This window comes from Terrapene carolina, unplaced genomic scaffold, assembly GCF_002925995.2.
Source record: "Terrapene carolina triunguis isolate 2854851 unplaced genomic scaffold, T_m_triunguis-2.0 Scaffold23, whole genome shotgun sequence".
NCBI classification, from domain to species: Eukaryota; Metazoa; Chordata; order Testudines; family Emydidae; genus Terrapene; species Terrapene triunguis.
In genome coordinates, this window is record NW_020664374.1 from 27,229,376 (window position 1) to 27,249,369 (window position 19,994).

Below are 19,994 nucleotides of genomic sequence, written 5' to 3' on the forward strand. Positions count from 1 at the left end.
CCAGGAAGATAAGCAGACAGGAAACCAGGCAGGTTTCATTAAGAGTCCTGCCATATTTGCAGGTTTCCATCATGAACTTGCTTGGGTTTCACTGAAATGTTGGGGAATGAACACATTCTCTGTGGAATATTTCGATTCTGTTGAATCAGCATTTTTCAAAGGAAAATTGTTCCATTGAAAAATTTCTGACCAACTGTATCCAGAACCTCCAAGAGTCGGAGACTATTTAAAGCACAAATATCATAACAAACAAATGAGAGAATTATCAAAAGATATGTATAAATTATTATAAAGACACCAGACGTCCTAGATCCAGAAAATATGAAATCATAATAATCAATTCAAATAACCATACATTCCTTTCTATTGTCAATAACTAGAGCCAAATCATGAGAGGTGCCTAATACCTACAGCTCCTATTGATGCTCAGCACCTTTCAGGATTTGGCCTCTAGAGCCTACCACCTACTAAAGTAGATATCTTTTTAAAATCAAAATGGGATAAGTATGGTACAACATAGATCAAAGGGCATTTCTGATTATGTTTCTGACAGCTTTTAAAAATGATTTTTATAAGATCTGACATCAGAGAACAGTTCAGCAGCAATATAGCAGAGTTCTGGATTAGTTACACCCTTGTTATAACCAATCATGTAGGGAAAAGAAGAAAAATCTTACCACACATGCATACCAAAATGCAATATAAATTTTAATCCCCCCCCCGCCCCATCTACACACACACACACTGTTCTTTTAGAAGTAATGGATCAGCTCAGTTCATCTATGTTCTCACTCTTGAGGTCTGCCTGGCTTTATTATCTATTTCTCTTTGGGGATTTAGAAATAATCCTGCAACAGAAAACAGATAAGCAGGATCCTTTCTTCTTTTTAAAACAGTCTTAAGCAACATTTCTGTGAGTAGCATATGACTGCAGAAATCAAGTCTCTACTCCACACAACTACAAACAGATGTTACCACAAACATTTGTTCCTTGGGCCAATGCAGTAGAAAAATGCAATATTTGAGATCTCTGGGCCCTAATTTCATGGTTAGTAATTCAGCTGCAACTTTTGACAAGTCAAAAAGCAAGAGGAAAAAAAAAGTATAGTGTTGGTTGAAGTGACTACATTTCTGGGTATGAAACTCAAATTTGCATGAAATCTTTTCTAGAATTTTTTTAAAAAGTGGATGGATGAGGGAGGAAAATGCATGATGGTAACTGGTTAAGAGTAATGGGAAAGTCCATATCATATGCATCCACAGCAACAGAATACAGAATGTTTGCTGTGACCTTGCTTATGGTGTTATCAGACATAAGGTTTGAATAGTGCAAAATCACCCAAGTTTACTACAAGAAAGGTCATTAGTAGATTCTTTACCAGGACTTGATCTTATTCTTGGAGAATGTTGATCACTCTTGCCTGATGCAGCAAAGTACTTAAACACATATTTAACTTCAAGTATATGAGTAGTCCCTGTGGTTTCAATGGGATTATTCACATGCAGAGTCCCCACCTATCCTGTTAGAGTAACTTTGTTCTCTCTTCATCACTGGATATCTGGGGATTAGTTTCCACTAATGAATGGTGGGGAATTGGCATCAGCAAATTTTGTGAGCCCCACATGGGACTGACATCTTGGGCTGTAGGCCCTGGGGTGGCGGGGCTCCAGCTGTCAGTGCCCCACAATGCCTCCCACAGTTAAATCAGTGGAAGCACTCCTGGTGAGGAGCACTGCCAACAGAAGAACATAGCGTGGATATGATCTACCGCTTTAATTACTGTGGTACCGTATGTCAATTTAACTTAAGTTGACTTAATTTTGTTGTGTAGACTTGTCCTTAGATGCAAGGCCTAACCTTATGCCATTTTTATGCTCTCGATTCTGGGGCTAGCTGGGAGCCAGTCAGAGCAGCCTGAGGATTGTTCTTACTTATGGTATCTGATAATGGCTGGTAAGTGCCCAGCAGGCTATCTAGGAATTGCTGAAAAGCAGCTGTGCACCAGCCACATCCCCAAAACATCCACTATGCTAATGACTTAAAAGGGAAGTGGTATAGAGCCAGTTATGCCAACCCTATGCCATTCATGCTTCATGCAGGGGAAATGCTTAAGTGCTTGGGTAAGCCAGTTTTATGGCCCCTTCGTGCTAACACAGTAGCAGGGGTTAGCACCTGACTAAGTCTTCTTCTACCCTTATTTCCATCAATGGAGTCAGCTCTTCAAGTCCTTCTTCTCCATTTCCAATCTATCTTGAAGCAGTTCCTCAGCATCCCTGCAGCCAATCAGATCCTGTGGTATAACAGCCATCTAGCTAGTTTTGGATCTTCCAAACCTTCTCTTATCCTCCACTTCTAAGTTTAACACCCTGTTTCTTATGTATTCTTCCAGTCTTCTTTTCCCATGCCCAAACCATCTAAACCTGGATTCCCTCAGCTCTTCTGTAATTGGTACCACCTTCACACTTCTCCTAATTCATTCTGAGCATGATACATACTTGTAACTCCGAGCATCCATCTTAACATTTTCATTTCCACTGTATTCAAGATCTGATCCTGTCTCTTCCTCAGTTCCCAGCATTCGGAGCCATGCAAAAGTGCACGTCTAATTACCATCTTTTAGATCTTACTTTTCAATTTGATCAGCATTCTCCTATCACAGATCACTCCGCTCACTTCTCTTCAATTAATCCATGCTTCTCCTTTTCTGCTTATAAGTGTGTTGTTGAGTTAACCATTATCCTGTACTATCAAACCTGTCCCAGCAACTTCATAAATTCATCTAACTTTCACACAGTGTCCTGCCCAGGTCCTTGAATACCTGATATGCAGATTGCTATGCACACAGAGAATTAGTCATGCATGTCATATTCAAGGTGTGAATGTAATTTGCTCACATTTATGTGCCATGAAAAAAATAGTGCTAGGATATAGTCACACATATGTAATTTTCAGTTACAATATGTAGGGAAGTACAGAAATGCACAGGCATTTCTAGACAGACAAGTAATGAGTAAGTTATTACTTTCTTATTTTAGGGATTAAAAGGTTAATTACATCCTAGGATTCTTGGAAAATGCTGCTGTAGTATTAGAGAGAGAAAAAGACAGAGAGGAAGATTTAGAACAGCTACCGGAGACATTCCCACCCTCCCCCCACATCCCCTTCTCAAGATTTAGCAGAGGAATAGATTTTCCTGATTCAACAATTATCTGATCTCTCAGAGGAACTGTTTTGTCAAGTTCTGCACATTTTTAGTTTTTATTGCATAAGTATTCACTTCAGTGGGAAAGGAGCAATATTAATATTTTAGAAGTACAGGACTAGGACTGTATTTACACTTTACATAACGGTCATCTCAAGACTAAAATGTTACTAAAATGATTACAGATCTTATAGATTTATGCCCCCTTTCTACCACTCATGCTGGGATGGGAAACATAGGAAACCGCGATGTGAACCATGAAAAATATATTTTCTTTAATTAGAAGCAGCTCTGGGATTTTCATTTATTTATTTTGGAGGAAGGGAAATAGTCTTATTTAAAAAAAAATTATTCATTTATTTTGTAAAGTACTCAGAGCACTGGATATCCCATTTATAAATATAAATACATATTTTGCCTTTGGATTAGAGTCAGGGGAGGGCTAGGTTGTCTAGTGGATTTAAAAATTTTATTAAGATGATGTTTAAAAAAAAAAGTGAACGGTACAGAGTTTAAGCATAGAAGTTTCTAGTTATCAGGGAATAATGTACAGATTATCAAGGGGTGCGAAGTTCGGTTTAAGATCAGGTGGCATAAGGAATACATATTCTGCAATATCCCTGATTGCGGGTAAAAGGTTGATGGGTCAAAGTACAGACATTGAGATATGAGGGTATGTAGTTCATATAATGGCTATGTTCGGGTGTGGAGTATAATGAGTGGATATGATGATGAGGATGGATTGACCCTCATTTGGTGAGATTTAATGTTCAGGGAGTTTATGGTTCCAGTTCATATGATCCAGTGGAGAAAGCCTCTTGGTCCCTTTCTTGTAGTTGAAGATGTCATTCCAGCTCACACCTCCTGGTAGTGTCGGTGGCCGGTGGTGTGTTCGATGTAGATGTCCCTGGACCATCGGATGGTGTGTGAGACCATGTTGCCTTTGGATTAGAGTCAGGGGAGAGCTAGGTTGTCTAGTGGATAGTACACCCAATACACCGTCCCAGCAGAAAGGCCATTCAGTCCAGTTCCTCACCTGAGGATGGCTTTAGCTTTACCTTGCATTGAAATGTCCTTCTTCTCAGAGGTTTGTGAGATTGGAATGTGGCCTATCTTCTCTTTCAGCAGGGGCAGTTGGTAGGAGAGCCCAGGCCCTTCCAGTCCACTGGGCTCCGACCTAGGGCCTTATCAGAGTCAACAGTATCTGGCACCCTGGAGTGCCCTCGGAGTTATCCTACCATTTCTCCCCCCACACAGCTCCCCGTCCAAATAAGGTACCAAAAGAAAAAGAAGAGACAACTAAACCTTCAGTCCCAACTGTGTTCAGCATGCAGTCCTATTCCTCACAGGGAGGCTTCTTCTGCACCCTCGTCCAGGATCCCTCAGGGTAGGTCTGTCTTCCTTGCCAGCCTCCCACTGACTGAGCTCAGTTGCTTCTGTGACACTACGCCCCCATATTCTTCATAGAGATATGATTGTGGCATAACTATGATGTATTTTGTACATGATAGGTCATGTGACATATTGAAAAGGTTATGATTTACTGAATATGATTATCTTATTTGTATATCATTTTTGTGTCTGAAGTTAGAAATATTGTCTATGAATCTATTACAAATATGTTTACACCTGGGGAATGCCCACTAGACAGAATGCAATCAGTCTAGATGGCCGGATGGGAAGGGCCATTAGGGAAAACAATAGGACTTTGAAGATGCTAATCTCCCACCAGGGAGCCTTCCTGGGAAGCTTTCCTGAGGACATTACAAACAGCCTCCGTCTCATAGCTGCTATGCCCCTACAGAAGCATGTGACCAAGTCACCTGGTACTGGACTCCATCATAATACTAGTGTTTTTCCACTGACCGGGCGTGGGAATCAAAGTGGGAGACAAAGGGTTCCCTCCATATGCTAAAGCTACTTAAGGCAGGGGAGTGACATCATCGTGGTTTGTTCTTCACTGACTCCCCGCCCAAGATGACTGTTGTAAACATCTAAGAAACAAAGACTGAACTGGGGGAGAAGGGCTGAACCCAGGCTAGAAAGCTCTCTTGCCTGTGAAAGCTCTCTTGCCTGTGAAAGGAGTACCTGGGGTTTTAAACTGCAAGCAAGTGTAGGTTGCCCTCAAGAATCTCTGCAAACTGCCTACAAACAATATTTAGGGTGAGAATTTGCTACTTATAACTAATTTATTTATTGTATTAAGCTTAGTATGCATTTTGTTTTATTTGCTAATCTGCGTTGATCTGTTTGCTATCCCTTATAATCACTTAAAATCAATCTTTTGTAGTTAATAAACTTGTTTTGTTTTGTCTAAGACCAGAGTGTGGAAAACACTACTGGGGGGCAAAAAGCTGTTGCATATCTTCCACCATATTGCGGGAGAGGGCAAATTTCATGAGCTTACGATCTATGGTTCCCTTTGCAGCTCAAGTCGGTATAATTTTGGCTTTACACTCCAGAAGGGGGGTGCACTTGAGTAACTGGGCAGTTCCTTAGCTGAGCCTTCCCATGCAGAGCTGATCTCAGCACGTGTGTGCGTAGCTGCAGCTGGGTGTGTCCCTACCTGTATGTATGCTGGTAAAGTTCAGTCTCAAGCCTGGGAAAGGGCTTGGTAGGCTTGCCTCAGCAGTACAGTGTAAAGGGAGCCCAGGCTGGTGGGTCAGGTGGGCTCAGGGGTATCCCAGTTCCAAGTGTCACCCTGGGAGTAACCTGTCACAGCTCCCTCTTAAGTTTCCTCTCCAGTTGGCGCATGCTCTCAAGTCTGAAGGGGCATGGCTACCTAAGCCCATTTTTGTCCTTTAACCCCTTTGGGCCTAGCATGGGGTTTGCAAACCCCATCACACCTCTCTTCTATCGTATTACAGGTCCTGGGGGTGCATATACTAATGTCTGGATGAATATATTTGTGAAATGAATCTGCATAAAAGCAAATCTCTATTGATCAAATATGCTAGGAGAGAAGCTCAGGACCTGCTATACCAGCTTTTCTCTTTAACTTAGATCACTCAGAGGTACTGTATTTTCTCTCTTTCTTATTGCTGAATCTTATATATGTTGATAACTTAAAGATAGCTGCTGGACCACACTGAAGAGAGAATGTGCAGAGAGGTTAGGACTCCGGGGACTCAGGATCACTGAATTTCAATGGTACATGTGCTCCTAAGTTCTTTACGTGCTCATGTAAATTCTGCTCTTAACTTTCAGTCTCAGTTTATCTACAAGTAATAATTAAACATGGGATTTTCAAAAGAACTTAAGGGAGTTAGATGACCAACTCCTACTAACATTCAGTGGGGCTGGGCACCTAACTCTCTTTGGTTCTTCTGAAAATCCCAAGTAAAGTTATACTTGTTTACATCACAAGGGTGCTGTGAAACAATACAAAGTATCAAAGGGGTAGCCGTGTTAGTCTGTATTCACAAAAACAATGAGGAGTCCGGTCGCACCTTAAAGACTAACAGATTTATTTGGGCATAAGCTTTCGTGGGTAAAAAAAGTGGGGTTTTTACCCACGAAAGCTTATGCCCAAATAAATCTGTTAGTCTTTAAGGTCCCACCGGACTCCTTGTTGTTTTTGTGAAACAATACAGTAGCATAAAATGTTATAGTTATGGCCTGGTTCACTCCACTGGCAAAAGAGAAAAGTCCTCCTGGAGTTTAGGCAGTAGAAGCCATCTCAACCCTCTCAGCCAGGAGGCTAGGAACTGGCTACTTGGCACAGTCCAGAAAGCCAGATTTTAAAGCAGCCCTCCCCTGTGGAAAGGTGGCAATGGTATTGCTGACTGGTTTTATCCTAGAGGAGATAAACTCCACAAGCATGTGCCCTGTGCCTATATTATTATTTTTATTACAGAACTGTGTTTATATAAGGTATCAGATGGATTCACTTCAAGGGGCTGCTAGTGTAGATTTACAGAGAGTGACTATTTTAATTTATACTTTGGGGATAATTTTCATCTCTCACATAAAATAATTGTCTGTTTCAAGCTCAGCTTTATTAGGAAGCTCTGCTGGCACCCCACGTTTATATTTAGAACATTTCGTCCCCTCCCATGAAAACAGCATATTTATCAGTCAGCCCCTGTAGTTTTGATTTGCATTCTATAATTACAACTGCATTGGAGTTTTCTACATTGCATTATTACTTGGAAAAGAAGCTATTGTTATACCTTTCACAATTTCTGAATAAAAAGAGAACCACCCCTAATTTTGCCTCTCTGTCTCTTGTGCGTGTGTGCGCGCGCACACACATACACACACACACATATGGTCAGTTCAGATTTGCACAGCAGCCTGCAGGTCTTATATGTCCTCCAAGTCTCATGAGGTCTTTATACCTTTATGAGGACTGGCCCCTGCAGCACATCAGAATTGGGAGGGCACAAAGTTGGCTTAAAGTCATTTTAGTGCTCCTCCTGCCTTTGGGCTGTGAGTTCCATGCTGTGCTTCTTAGAGATGCAGCACAGAATTTCACCTTATGTATACAGAATGGTAATTGGCTCTTGCTGACTGACTGCTGGTATATAACATAATATATCAACTGTCCATTATGCATGTTAGTGTAATTCAGTATCATGGGACTCCTTGTCCTTTTTGGTTATTAGGTTGTCTCACAGATTCACACTAAAATGGGGGCTTATGAAATCTTTGCACCAGTTATAACAAAGGATTTTATAGAGTTGAGTTTCAATTTAATCTCTAGAAAGGCAGGAAGGAAACCAGCCATAGTTACATTCAATCATTTCACACACAAAAAGGCCCATCAGTGTTTTTTGTTATTGTTGTTTCAGAATCACGGTATCAATTGCAAGCTTCTTACTCAAAATATCAACAGCAAATATGATTTTAAGTGATTTTTAATAGAACATTCCTTGTACATTAGCAATTCAGAAAAAGGAAGGGTTTTGTAAGTTTTTCTTTTGGCATGAAAACAAATTGCGTAACTTATTCCTCAAAACTCATATTCACGCACATACCAGGCACACATGCCCCATGCCCACACTCAGATTAACACATGTATTTGCTCCAGCACTAGAAAAAATATTATCACAAGATCAGCAGTATTAAAATTATTAACAGTAACTATTCAGATAAGTTCTCTTCCCCCATAATGAATTTTGGCCCCAGTCCAGCAAAGCACTTAAGCACATTATGAATGCTTAAGCCTGGTCTACTCATGAAAATTAGGTTGGTTTAACTATGTCAGTTAGGGGTGTGAAAAATCTATACCCGAGTGAAGTTGTTAAACAGACCGAAATCCCTGTGTACATAGCAGTAGGTTGATGGAAGAATTCTTCCGCTGACCAAGCTACAGCCTCTCGGGGAGCTGGATTAACTATGCTGACAGGACAACCCCTCCCTCAAGGAGATTTTAATGAACCAGTAAAAGGCCAGGGACCACTTCCGATAGTATAATATTGATCATCATACTTGTTGCTAACAGTAAGCCAAAACGAATAGGTCTTTTTGCAAGCCTGTGCAGCCTTAGCATGACTAAGAAAGGAGGACTAAGCCTCTTGCTCAACCTTTGCCTGATCCTGCACCTATCCCTGACGAAATCTCTGTTGGAAATGCTGGGGTCTGTGTTTAAGGAGGAAAGCAAAAAGCTTATCTATACTTGCCTTCTGGGATGTGTCTGTCAGGGCCTCAAGGCATACAGACCCTGCAGGAACACATCTGGCTAATTAGTAATCTGAGGAAATCTCTTGCTTAGCTTTTGAAACTGCTTGCCTAAAAAGTTTTTGGATTGACATGTCATTGTCTACTAACCAGGATAAATAACGGGGGAGAGGCTTGGAGTTTTTGGGATAAGTTCATGGACTCAGTTTAGGGCCTCCAATGGAAGCTGAAAGATGGGCTAATTGGACAGCTGCCACTGTACCAAACAAGGGCCACACCAAATGTTGGTAATTACTGAGGGTTGGGGGAGTTTTACTAACCTGTTGCGGATATGTGTAAGTGCTTGAGACTAAATAAAGTATAGGTTTAAGTAAGAGCACTCTTGTATTGTACTGCTTGTGCCAGCCATCTATCGGTCGGATGGCAGTGTTTCCATTGATTTATTTCCTGACACCACCTTGCACAGAGTAAAGTTACCAAGAGCTTTGGGTTGGAAGAACCCCGGGTAACATCATCAGTGCAGGTACAGTCTATGCTGAAATGCTACAACTGCGCAGCTGTGCCGCTATACCATTTAAAGTGTAAACAAGCCCTTAGAACGCTCTTAGGGCACCTCATTGCCTACCCCCCGCTCCATCGATCATCTCTTACATGGTATCAAGACATTGTCTCCCACCTTTCTTCCACAAACGTAGCCAGGCTTGACAGCCAAATTTTAAAACTTTCCAAGAAGCACCATCACACATTCTCTCTTTGCTCCCGTTATGCATGGGAGGAGCTCCCCTTAAATATCCACAAAGCCATTTCACTGTCCTGCTTCATATACCCTCTTCTCTGCTGTGATGGATGCCTATAAAAAATCTGATCAATGGTAAGGCAGCTGGTTTGCTGTGAACACTGTTTCTTGTGCTGACTAGTATAGTTTCATTGCTTCTTTGTGCTTCACCCCATCAGTTTGTTTTAGCCACCTGTTGTCTTACACTTAGATTGTAATCTCTTCAGGTCAGGGGCTGTTTGTTATATATTTGTACAGTGTCTAGCACAGTGGGGCTGTAGCCTCGAGGCACTAATGTAACATAAATACATAAATGAATAATAATAATGCCAACAGCAACTTTAGACAAGTGAGCAGTCCTAATGAAGTAGTGTCCTGAACTGAAGCTTTTATACTCATGTAATGGGTCACACTGAGGAACTACAGAAAACAAATCTATTACCCACAGAATAGATACAGCATGGACAGTGGTGGTTGAAGTTTCTAGTCATTGACATGCAAATGTGCCTCAGTGCTGACTTGGAGAAATCAGCGAAAATTCTTCTCAATGTCCTTTCTGCTGAGGCTAACAGCATTGCCAATTTGTGCCAAATATGATGGCTTCCTTTTGAACAGAAACATATGTGATCGGAAATGGACTAAGATCATACATTCACTTAACAACAGACCTACAAACAATAATTGGGGAGAAGTGACCTTCAGCATTACTAACCTATTTTTGTTTCAAGTTGATGCTTTAGGGCCTCATCCAAAACCAACTGAAATCAGTGGAAAGTCTCCCATTCACTTCAATGACTTTTGGATTAGGTCCTTAGAGATAAAAAGATATTGCGTGTACCAATGTTGGAACACCTCAGAGAAATAAGAAAGTGGCTGCTAAACACTTTTCCAGAGAAATTAGTTTGAGTGACTTTTTTATTACTGCAAAAACCACATCTATTCTCTGTCATGTCATAATGAGATGGCCAAACTATTTTAAAATATTGGCTTTCTTTATGGCTATAGAATAATAAAAGGAGTTTTCTGGCTTATATTCTATATCCCAAGAGGTCCAATTTTCAGATTCATGGCAGTTTTTCTTTTTAAGACTCAGCTTTCTTTTGGATACAAGTCCCTCTAGCACATCATGCTGCATTTTCTAACCTTTAATAGTAAGCTTAAGGGCTGGAAGAAAGTCTTTCATTCTGCTGTGTTCTATAAAAATGCTAAAATCTTTCAAAAAGAAATCTTGTAATTCTAACTCTTTTTTAAAGGGTATTTAGAACTCTACTTGGTTATTAGTATATTATTCACTTCAAACACATAAGCCAGCCTTCCAGTATTTATCATAAATTAGAATAACTTTTTAATTTAAGAAGTCTAACAGCATGACATAGACTAAAAATAATTCTGCTAGATATTTCATGTTAAACAGAATAACAGTAATGCTTTGAACTAAGCATAAATGATAGCTCTAGTCCCTCAAGTGAAAGGACCTAAGGCGAAATTTGCCCTGCTGAAGAGAGTTGGCTCAAGGTTCTCCACATCCCTTAAACTCTGCATAGGGGCTGCAGTGAGGTTCAGCTAGTGGAGCAGCTGCACAGAAATGTCTGTGCATCCACTGCATGCTGCAGAACTGATTTCAGTTCCATCTCTACTTTGGAGACAGGATAATCATGTCCCAACGATGGGTCCAGAAGGTGTCTGCAGATCTGCGTTTATGCAGATCTAGAGGCCACAGTGCACCCTGCAACTGGCACAGGTTGAGACTGTTAATACAACCTATAGCAGTGGTGGGCAACCTGCGTCCAGGGCCAACGAGAGGGGGGAGAAGCCGGTACAAATTACCAGGGCCCGGCGGTCCAGAAAGGGGCCCGGGGCCTGGCTTCCCCCCCGCCCCCGTCGGCCCTGTTTAGCCAGTCCGCCCTTGCTAGGAGGCCCCCCAAAATTTTTTCACCGGGGCCCGAACTCGCTCTCGGCGGCCCTGCCTGCGTCCCATCAGGGTAATGCACTGGCGGGCCACTAGACCGTTTGTTTACATTTGCACTGACCTATAGACTGGAGCAACATCACTTAGGGAGTTATGGTACAGCCTCTCTCCCTAAACTGGGATTAGAAAGGGTGAATTTTCACTCCCAGACTGCCTGAACTCCACCTGAATTCAGTCTGGTACAGGGCAGGATCTTCCCTTAGTGTATATTAATGCATGATTTAACACCACGTGTACACATGGGCCACACCTTTTTCCTGTTGTGCCTTTTGGTACCAGGCAAAACATGTGAGGAGGTGCTCTACTGTCCATGGGAGCCACACAGATATGTTACTATTCTGAATGTGCTCCATATATCTACAGGAAATTAAGTACTACATTTGCAAAAAGGGTTGAGGCCTTGCCTCCCTTTTTATAGGTGGCATTTATACTAATAAAATTACATGCAATATGAATTGCAGGGGCAAAGTTGAGTGTCTATGCCTCTGCCTCTAACTACATGATTTGACCCAAAATTAGATAGTTAAGTGTGTGCAAGTACGTAGATTCGTACCCTGCAGATCAACTGTAGATACAAAACTGAGTTTAAACTTAGGAAATGCAACTGGCTCCTGCAAAAAGTGATCATGATTTTGAAAATTTGGCCATTAATGTACTTTACAAATACACATTATAGAGAGCTAACTGAAAAGAGTGGGAGTTTTTTGCTGAAATTTTTTAAGAAAATGAAAACTATTTCATTTTACTCTAAATTTTCCACAGAACATTTCAATTTTTTTAGGAGAAATTCGATCATAAAAAAATTCAGACAAAACATGAACATTTCATACCTCATGGCATGGGTATTGTAGTTTCATTGCCTCAAGCTCCCATTCTCCTCTATAATTTGGGCTGCCTGGTCAGCCTGTATGTCTGATAATGCAATAAGGTCTCTTCTCTCAGAGAGGAGAATCAGTGCATCATAGCAGTCCCTGGCTATGGTGCATCATGGGAAATGCGTTCCAGCCATGGAGCCTGGCCCATACAAAAGATGGGGACATGAGGTTACCAAACTCTCATGAGGCACCAGGTCAGCATTTCCAAACCAAAATATTTTCGTTTTTTCAATAAAAACAAAATTAAATTTTCTGACAGAAGCAGATACTTTTCATGATATTTTGTTTTGTTAAAAAAAATTCAGTTCAAAACAGTTTAGATAGAAAACTGTTGAGCAAAGGTAACAATGTATTCCACAGAACTGTGATTATGCCATTTGTTCAGTTGTAGGCACAGTACTTCGTAAACAGTACTAGTAATAAAATACATAGCACAGAACTATGCCCAAAGCCAGGGAAAAAAATAACTACTGAAATGCTAATTTTGTCTCTTTTTTAGGTAATGTCTGTAAACAAGGTATGTAATAAACCATTAACTTTCCCTACTTTTGTAATTACCACTCTCAACTCCACTTTCCTCCCCATCTCTCATCATCAGAAACTTGGTGCTATGCTCCTCTCTATTTTTCTCAAATGACATCCAACGTTTTCACATATCATGGTGCTTCCTCCATCTGTAAATTCAAACCAATCAACAGAAAAGGATGGACATCCTTAACCCTAATTTTCCCATTGTCTAAGTACAGAGGTTTCAAACAATCTGAGGAGCACTGTAGTCTAGCAATGAAACCATGGCTCTTCTACCTCAAAGACCAGGATATTGCGTCCATAAACTTCTTACCTAATCTAGGGCTCTTAAACTCTGTGATCCTCAGTTAGCACCTCTTGAAAAGAGTTTGGCACAGATTCCCCTTAAATCACGTGGTTCTTTGTTGTAGAATACATGAATAATTTTATCAGCTCCTGGATTTTTTTCTTCCCGCCCCCGTCACCCCTGACTTTCTGAAAACTAGGCTGGCCAGATCAAGGGGCAGTGGTGAAAACAATCATTTTAACCCTGAATTTTTGTTTGTTGTTTTTGTTTTTTTCTCCATCCCCTTCACTGACTGAAAATCATGTCTAGTTTTCAAATATTCAAATTCTTAAATATTTTACTATTCTTGCCCTTGAAAACTGCCTCTTTTATAAGACAATATCAAAATCTACCTGTATTTCCAATTTTGTGATGTAATGTAATTTCATTGGGTAGAAAGAAGAAACATCAGACTATTAAAAAGACTTGAAGTGTCTCCTTTTTGAATTTTTTTCAATTTCAGAAAGTACACACACAGTTTAATTAAATATTTCAGACAGTTTAATTAAAGATTTCAGACACTTTCTAGTTGTCAATAATATTTAACTCTAAACATCTGAAAACATGAGGCTTTTGCTTTGTTTTCTCTTTGTTTTTTTTCCCCACAAGTTAAAATGGGGAGCAAAATTAGCTATTTAATGGGACCAAAATTAGACATATAATGGCATTGTGGTTGCAACTCTAATTACGGAGATACCAGCAGCTCTCAATAATAACGTTGGCCCTGCAGTTCCAAATCATACAGGCTAATGGAACACTTCTTTTAGTTATAGAAGGGCCTTGACTTTGTTTCAAAGCTGCAGCTGCTAAATAGAAGGCAGCATGTTCACACACACATTGTGCCTGATCGATCCTGCTGCCTCACAAGTCGATAGCAAATGTCTACTGTTGAAATCAGTGGGTGCAGGGTTAGACCCAAAACAACCCACAATGCAACTCACTAATAACTTTGCTACATTAAAAGCTCTTTTCTTCAAATGCAGCTGGCACATGTGCTTTCAATGAGATTTAACTATGTGAAAAGTCTAAAGTTGTTTTGGAACTAGAGGAAGACAAAGAAACAGGCAAAAGTCAAAATCTCAAGTGAGCCTTACATTTTAATTACCTATAACTCAAAACCAGTGTGATTAATTATCTTCAAACTTTGCACGATCTCTTTCTGCTTTCAGGGGAAATATGACAAATTATAGGACAAACATTTTCCAAGTTATATTTATAATGATGCCAAACAGGGCTTTATAAGAAAGCTTGTTGACACCTTAACTCTGGAGAAGTTACCACCTTTCCATAATAAAGCAGAGGGAAAAAAGGTTATGTCTGTGTTCACTCATTCCTCTTTCACAAAGAAAATAAACTGTTCCTTAAGTCCAGATCTTTCTGACTGCTCTGAAGTCATGAGAATAAAATGAAGCATCATTTGAAACCAATTGAATTGAACTTTATTACGTTGATTCTCTCAGCACTCTACATCTTAGTATGTTATTTATTTTCATCATTTTCCTCAACTTTAGCCATAAAACCAGGTTATGGAAGACAAATTCCATATAATTCTGTTTTTTCAGTCAGTTTTCGGACAACATGCTGCTCATATCACAGCTTTGCAAAAGATCAATCCTTTGTGTCAGAGTGTACAGTACAGTATTTTTCCCTTTATGAATACATGGCAAAGTAATTAAAACTATTATACCAATATTAATTATTTTCTGTGGGTTTTAAAGTGTCTGTTTCTTAAACTATACAGAAGAGAACTATGTATTTATGTACTTCTAAAAACACTTTAGTAGACTTGCATTCAAGAAAGATATATTATTACAGGAAAAAAATCTGGTCCCACTCCTATTTTTTAAATAAATCTGGGAAACAGTAATTACAAATAGGATGAAATTATTACACATTATTATACTTTTTTACTATGTTGTAAAATTCCTTTCTCTACACTACATATGCATTGCTTACTATATTTTAAAGTCATACTGCTTCCTGTAACACTAAGACCAGATCACGTTTTTGTTGTTACACACACACACACGCTCTGTACGTGATACTTTATTACTGTAACCATTCACAGTTCCAATTCATTGGGACCACTTTCAAGCAAAGTTCACTTGAGGGCTAATGATGTCTTAAATGTTTTTCCTTCATAAATGTGGCAGGGTTAGTGTCTATGATCTTGTGACACAATGAGAGTGAAATGAACCCGAGCAAAATGCCCTTAGAGATTTAGTCTCAATAACATTATGTGCTGTTGTGGAGGAAAGGACAGCTTAAGGTCACTTGTTTTTACTTGGACAATTTGGAAAATATCCTATTACATGTACTGCCAGGTTTATAGAGGGTTTTCTTTTTGGTGCTTTAAAATATTATTTAACTTTTATATTTATTAAAGAAAATTTCTTCTTTCTTTTAAAAGGAAAGATGCGGAAATAAAACAAAGATTTGTTTAATCTTTCTAGAGCAAGATATAAAAAAGGCCAACATTTGCAAAAGTTTTGTGTGTGTCTATTTTTGGATGCCTAATTTGAGACACCTTTATGAGACCCAATTTTTACAGGGTGATACTCAACATTTAAGACATCTTGGGTTGGATCCCCAAAAACTGCAGCACCATAAATCAGTTCACCCACATAGACCCGGATTTTGAGGCTTATGGGCTTTGCATTGGTGCAACAATCCATGTGCACAGATCACAATGTGCCTCACCCCCTGTGAGGTAAGTACTATCATCCCTGTTTTATAGGTAAAGAAATTGAGGCATATAGAAATTAAGTGGACAACATGTTCAGTAGTGGATACTAATTTTGGGTGTTCAATTTGAATCACCTTTGACCTGATTTTCAGTGTAGCTGAGCATCCACAGCTCATATTTACTTCACTTGATGTGGGTGCCCAGCACCTCCTGAAGCAGGCCTTATTTGTATCAACTTGGGAACCACAAAATTGGGACATCTAAAATTAGTTGTCAGTCCTGAAACTATTAGGCTAAATTACTTGGCTAAATTCACATAACAATTCAGTGATACAGTCAGGAACAGAATCAGGTTTGATGACTTTCTGTCCCAGGCTGAAGGACCATACATCTGCTCTCATGGTCATCACAGGACTGAGTCAGGAGACATGGATTCTCAGGAGGAATTTACAGTACCGGAACCTTGGGCAATTACTAATGAAAAATAGGCTGTGTAGTTTAGTAGGTAGGTAGGTCGGTAGATAGATAGATAGAACTGCATTATACTGGATAAATAGAAATTTAGGTAGGTTCAGATAAAGATATAGACTGGCTAATTTTAAAACATGTAGACATTATAGAATTTTGCTCAGAATTATGGTGCCCCAGAGAAAATGGTGGATATCATTAGATGTAATTTTTGTTAGTAAAGGAGATCACTATGAGTGAAGATTTCAGACTCCTAGAGAAGTCTAGAGTAGATGAAGGAGTAGGTAAGGAAAGACAGATGCGTACAGTGTAGGCAAAATGAGCATGTTCTTTGGAAGACTTAAGTCCTCATGAAGATACTCTCTAAGAACTAAGCTGAAGCAGTGAAAAGCTATTGTTTAACTACACTTTACAATGCTAAAATCTGGTAAATTAACACAGAGCAAGGAAAAGTATTATGGTCCTTCACCATTTATGCTTCAAAATTCTTCTGGAGTTTAGCTGGAGAAATAATAATTATATATCTATGAAATTAGAACCCAGATAGTTTATGCTGCTAAAAAGAATAGGAAGAATCTCAACAGCCAACCAAAATAGTCCTGCCCTGTAAAATTTTCAATAAAAGGGAAAAAGAAGTGTAGTACTGTGCAGATCATAAAGAATAATGGAGCTAAAATGAAAGAAATAGGCAATGTGTGCTGGAAGCCCTAGACTGCCCAATATAACGTAATACCAGGATATATTTTTGATATTTTCATCTACTGATCTATATTTTAGTGTACATAGAAAAAAGTGACAACTTTCATTTTTTATGGGATAATAGCTCTTAATAAGGTAAGTATTTTGATAGCAGACTAATTCTGAAAATGTGATTTATGAAACTCAATAAATTTTGAAGATTTCACAACAGATCATTGTTGTAAAGGTATATATTTGACCTGATAAATTATAGACTGTATTGCAAAAATTTTACTTTATTTGTAGACTATTATTAACCTGGCAGATTATAACAGCTCCTTAGGATCTATTTTAGATTATTATACCAATCTGATAACAGTATATAGGGACACTATGCTTATTTAGTTGTGTTTTTCCTCCCAAATTAAAGGCATGCAAATTTAAGGATTTATTATCTTGGCTATTACTATTTCAATATCAAAATGATCAGATCATTTAAAATGAAGTATTTGACAACATGTTTCAATCTAAGGCTTTACAAAAAGTACAAAAATCTTAATCATCTAACATGTCTGTTGTTTGGGCTTCATGGCACTTAGAAATGGCCAAAATAATATGTTTTGAAACTGTTTAAAATTATTTTTATCTAGTGTCCATAGTATACTATGTTGAACCCAATACAATTATGACATTCTTAAGAGATGGTACAGATTTACTCTGAAAATATTGACCGGCCCTATAATCACTGGTGGAGATGAATACCAAAACCTTTTACTACCTCAGGAAAGTAATATAAAATAAAAGTATTGGAGAGGGTGGGGGGGAAAGGAGGGAGGAGGGAAACAACCTATGTCAAATAATCACAAGTTGTGAAAAAAATGAAATACACAAAAAAGAAACAGAAAAGGACCTAGCTGCTTATGTATTTGAATAAATCCTTCTCCTGTCAAATTGTTTAAGAGAAAGATCATACAACATTTTTCCATTCTTTCTATTTTCTTTTTTTCTTTAAATAAAAAAAGAATTTTAACTTCTCTCCTCTGCAATAATCAGGCTTCGTTTCTGGAGGATGAAGCAGAGGAATATTTTATAATACAAAGCCATAAATTCAGTTTACAAGAGCTCAAATGAATGGAAGTTTAGCACTTAAAGTTTTGCACAGGCAAGCTGAATCTTTTATATTGAACACTGTTAAATCTGGAAGGCAGGTAATTACTTTCAGGCTATATAATAACAAATTACTTTTATTGCCACAGAGTTGCTGAAGTTAAAGTTTTGTTTTTTTGTCTATGCACATGTATTTCCATATTTTTGTGTGTTTTCAAAGATGACTAGTACTTACGCAGTTTGCTGACAAAACACTTGCATTAATAAGCTACTCTTTTGTATAAAGGGACTGAGGAGCTTTTCATAACAGGATGACAGCAGGATACAAGCCTCTCAAAGTTCTTACAGAAACACTCAAACGTGAAAAAGGTATAGAACAGTATAGTTTTTTCTCTGTTTACATCATGGATCTTTCTATATATTTCCTTCCTCTTTTCGTGTTCCATATCTGACCCCCTAGCCCGTGACACCATAATGATGGGTGCATTACAAAGAAGATAGACAGACAGATCTGATTTCACTGCTGTGGCACAAACATGTTCATAAAAGGGGACATTCTGATATTCTGATAAATGCAGTTTTCATTATGAAAAAAACTATTCTGTTCCTTTTTCAGTTATTTTCAAATTCAAATCCTAGAAGTCAATTTAAAACAAATTAACTGGAATTTGTATGTTACTTACCTTAATCTAAATGTTTCCTCTTATGTTCCCTGCTGAAACGATTACCCTTTTAATAGCTGTTACAGGCTTTCAACCACAAAAATTAATGTCTAAATGTTTCTCATACCTTTTGTTTGATGATCATGTCGTTGATGTCATCAAGATCACCCACTGTCACTATCTGGGATTTTATCACTCGATCCAGTAAAGAAAGCCAGTCAGTGAGTTCTGCCCAGGCCTTATTAAAGTCAGCCAGAGCTGGCACCTCCAGAAGCAAGGAAGATGGCATTTCTACTTTGGAGATGGTGGTTTCCTTGGTTACCACAGTTTGTGTAACCACAGTAACAGTTTGACCAGAAGTTTCTGAAAATTTAAAAAAAAAAAATGTTAACATTATTGAATAAAGGGACCATGATAAATTGTTCATTTCAGTAACATAGTTCGCTCACTGGAAAGGTAATTATTTCAATGAATGTATCATTTGTAATATTTTGCCCACTTGAAATGTGAAAATGCAAATAAAACAAATCACATGAATTTATATACAGTATACCAAGCATGTCTTCACATATACCCAGCCTCTTCCCGCAGCCCCCTCCCGCAATTTACCTGTAAGAGCTCACCCCATTCCAGCTGTGACAAAAGCAGTGTCAGAAATACCCCTGTGTAATCACAACCCCCAAATGTGTGCTCACTGAAGTACTCTGCTCCCTTGCTCCCTGAAAGCCTGGGCTGCACATCACATCCTGCTTAGTTTGGATAAAAAACATCTGCTGTTCCAGTAGCGACCAAACCATTGTGACCTACACCCTACCCCTCAAATCTTGAGTTACCAGTGAAACTGGGATTGTCTCTCCCTCCATTTATTATCATGTGGATGGGAGGCTGTAAGAACAGTCTGTACTGTGTGATGGTGATGATGGGAGCGACACTTGCGGATGTGGGACTCAGGGAAAATAGAAGACTCAATAGCAGGGATTGGTTGGTTGGGCCATCTTTGTTTTATGTAAGGTTAGAGTCTCACCAAAAACAGGGAGAGAGCTGCATTTTATTAACTTTTCTGAATGGGTTGCTCTGATTTCCTGGGCATAATGGT

The 19,994-nt window shown here is 39.0% G+C and overlaps 1 protein-coding gene across 1 annotated transcript in view; it reads right to left on the reverse strand.

Annotated features, from left to right (window-relative positions):
* Nucleotides 1-19,994, reverse strand: part of LOC112112035 (dystrophin) — a 1,981,667-nt gene that overhangs the window by 524,736 nt on the left and 1,436,937 nt on the right. The window contains exon 51 of the mRNA XM_026649948.1: nucleotides 19,026-19,261. Coding sequence (XP_026505733.1) covers nucleotides 19,026-19,261 — 236 coding nt within the window. The remainder of the gene's footprint in view (nucleotides 1-19,025; nucleotides 19,262-19,994) is intronic.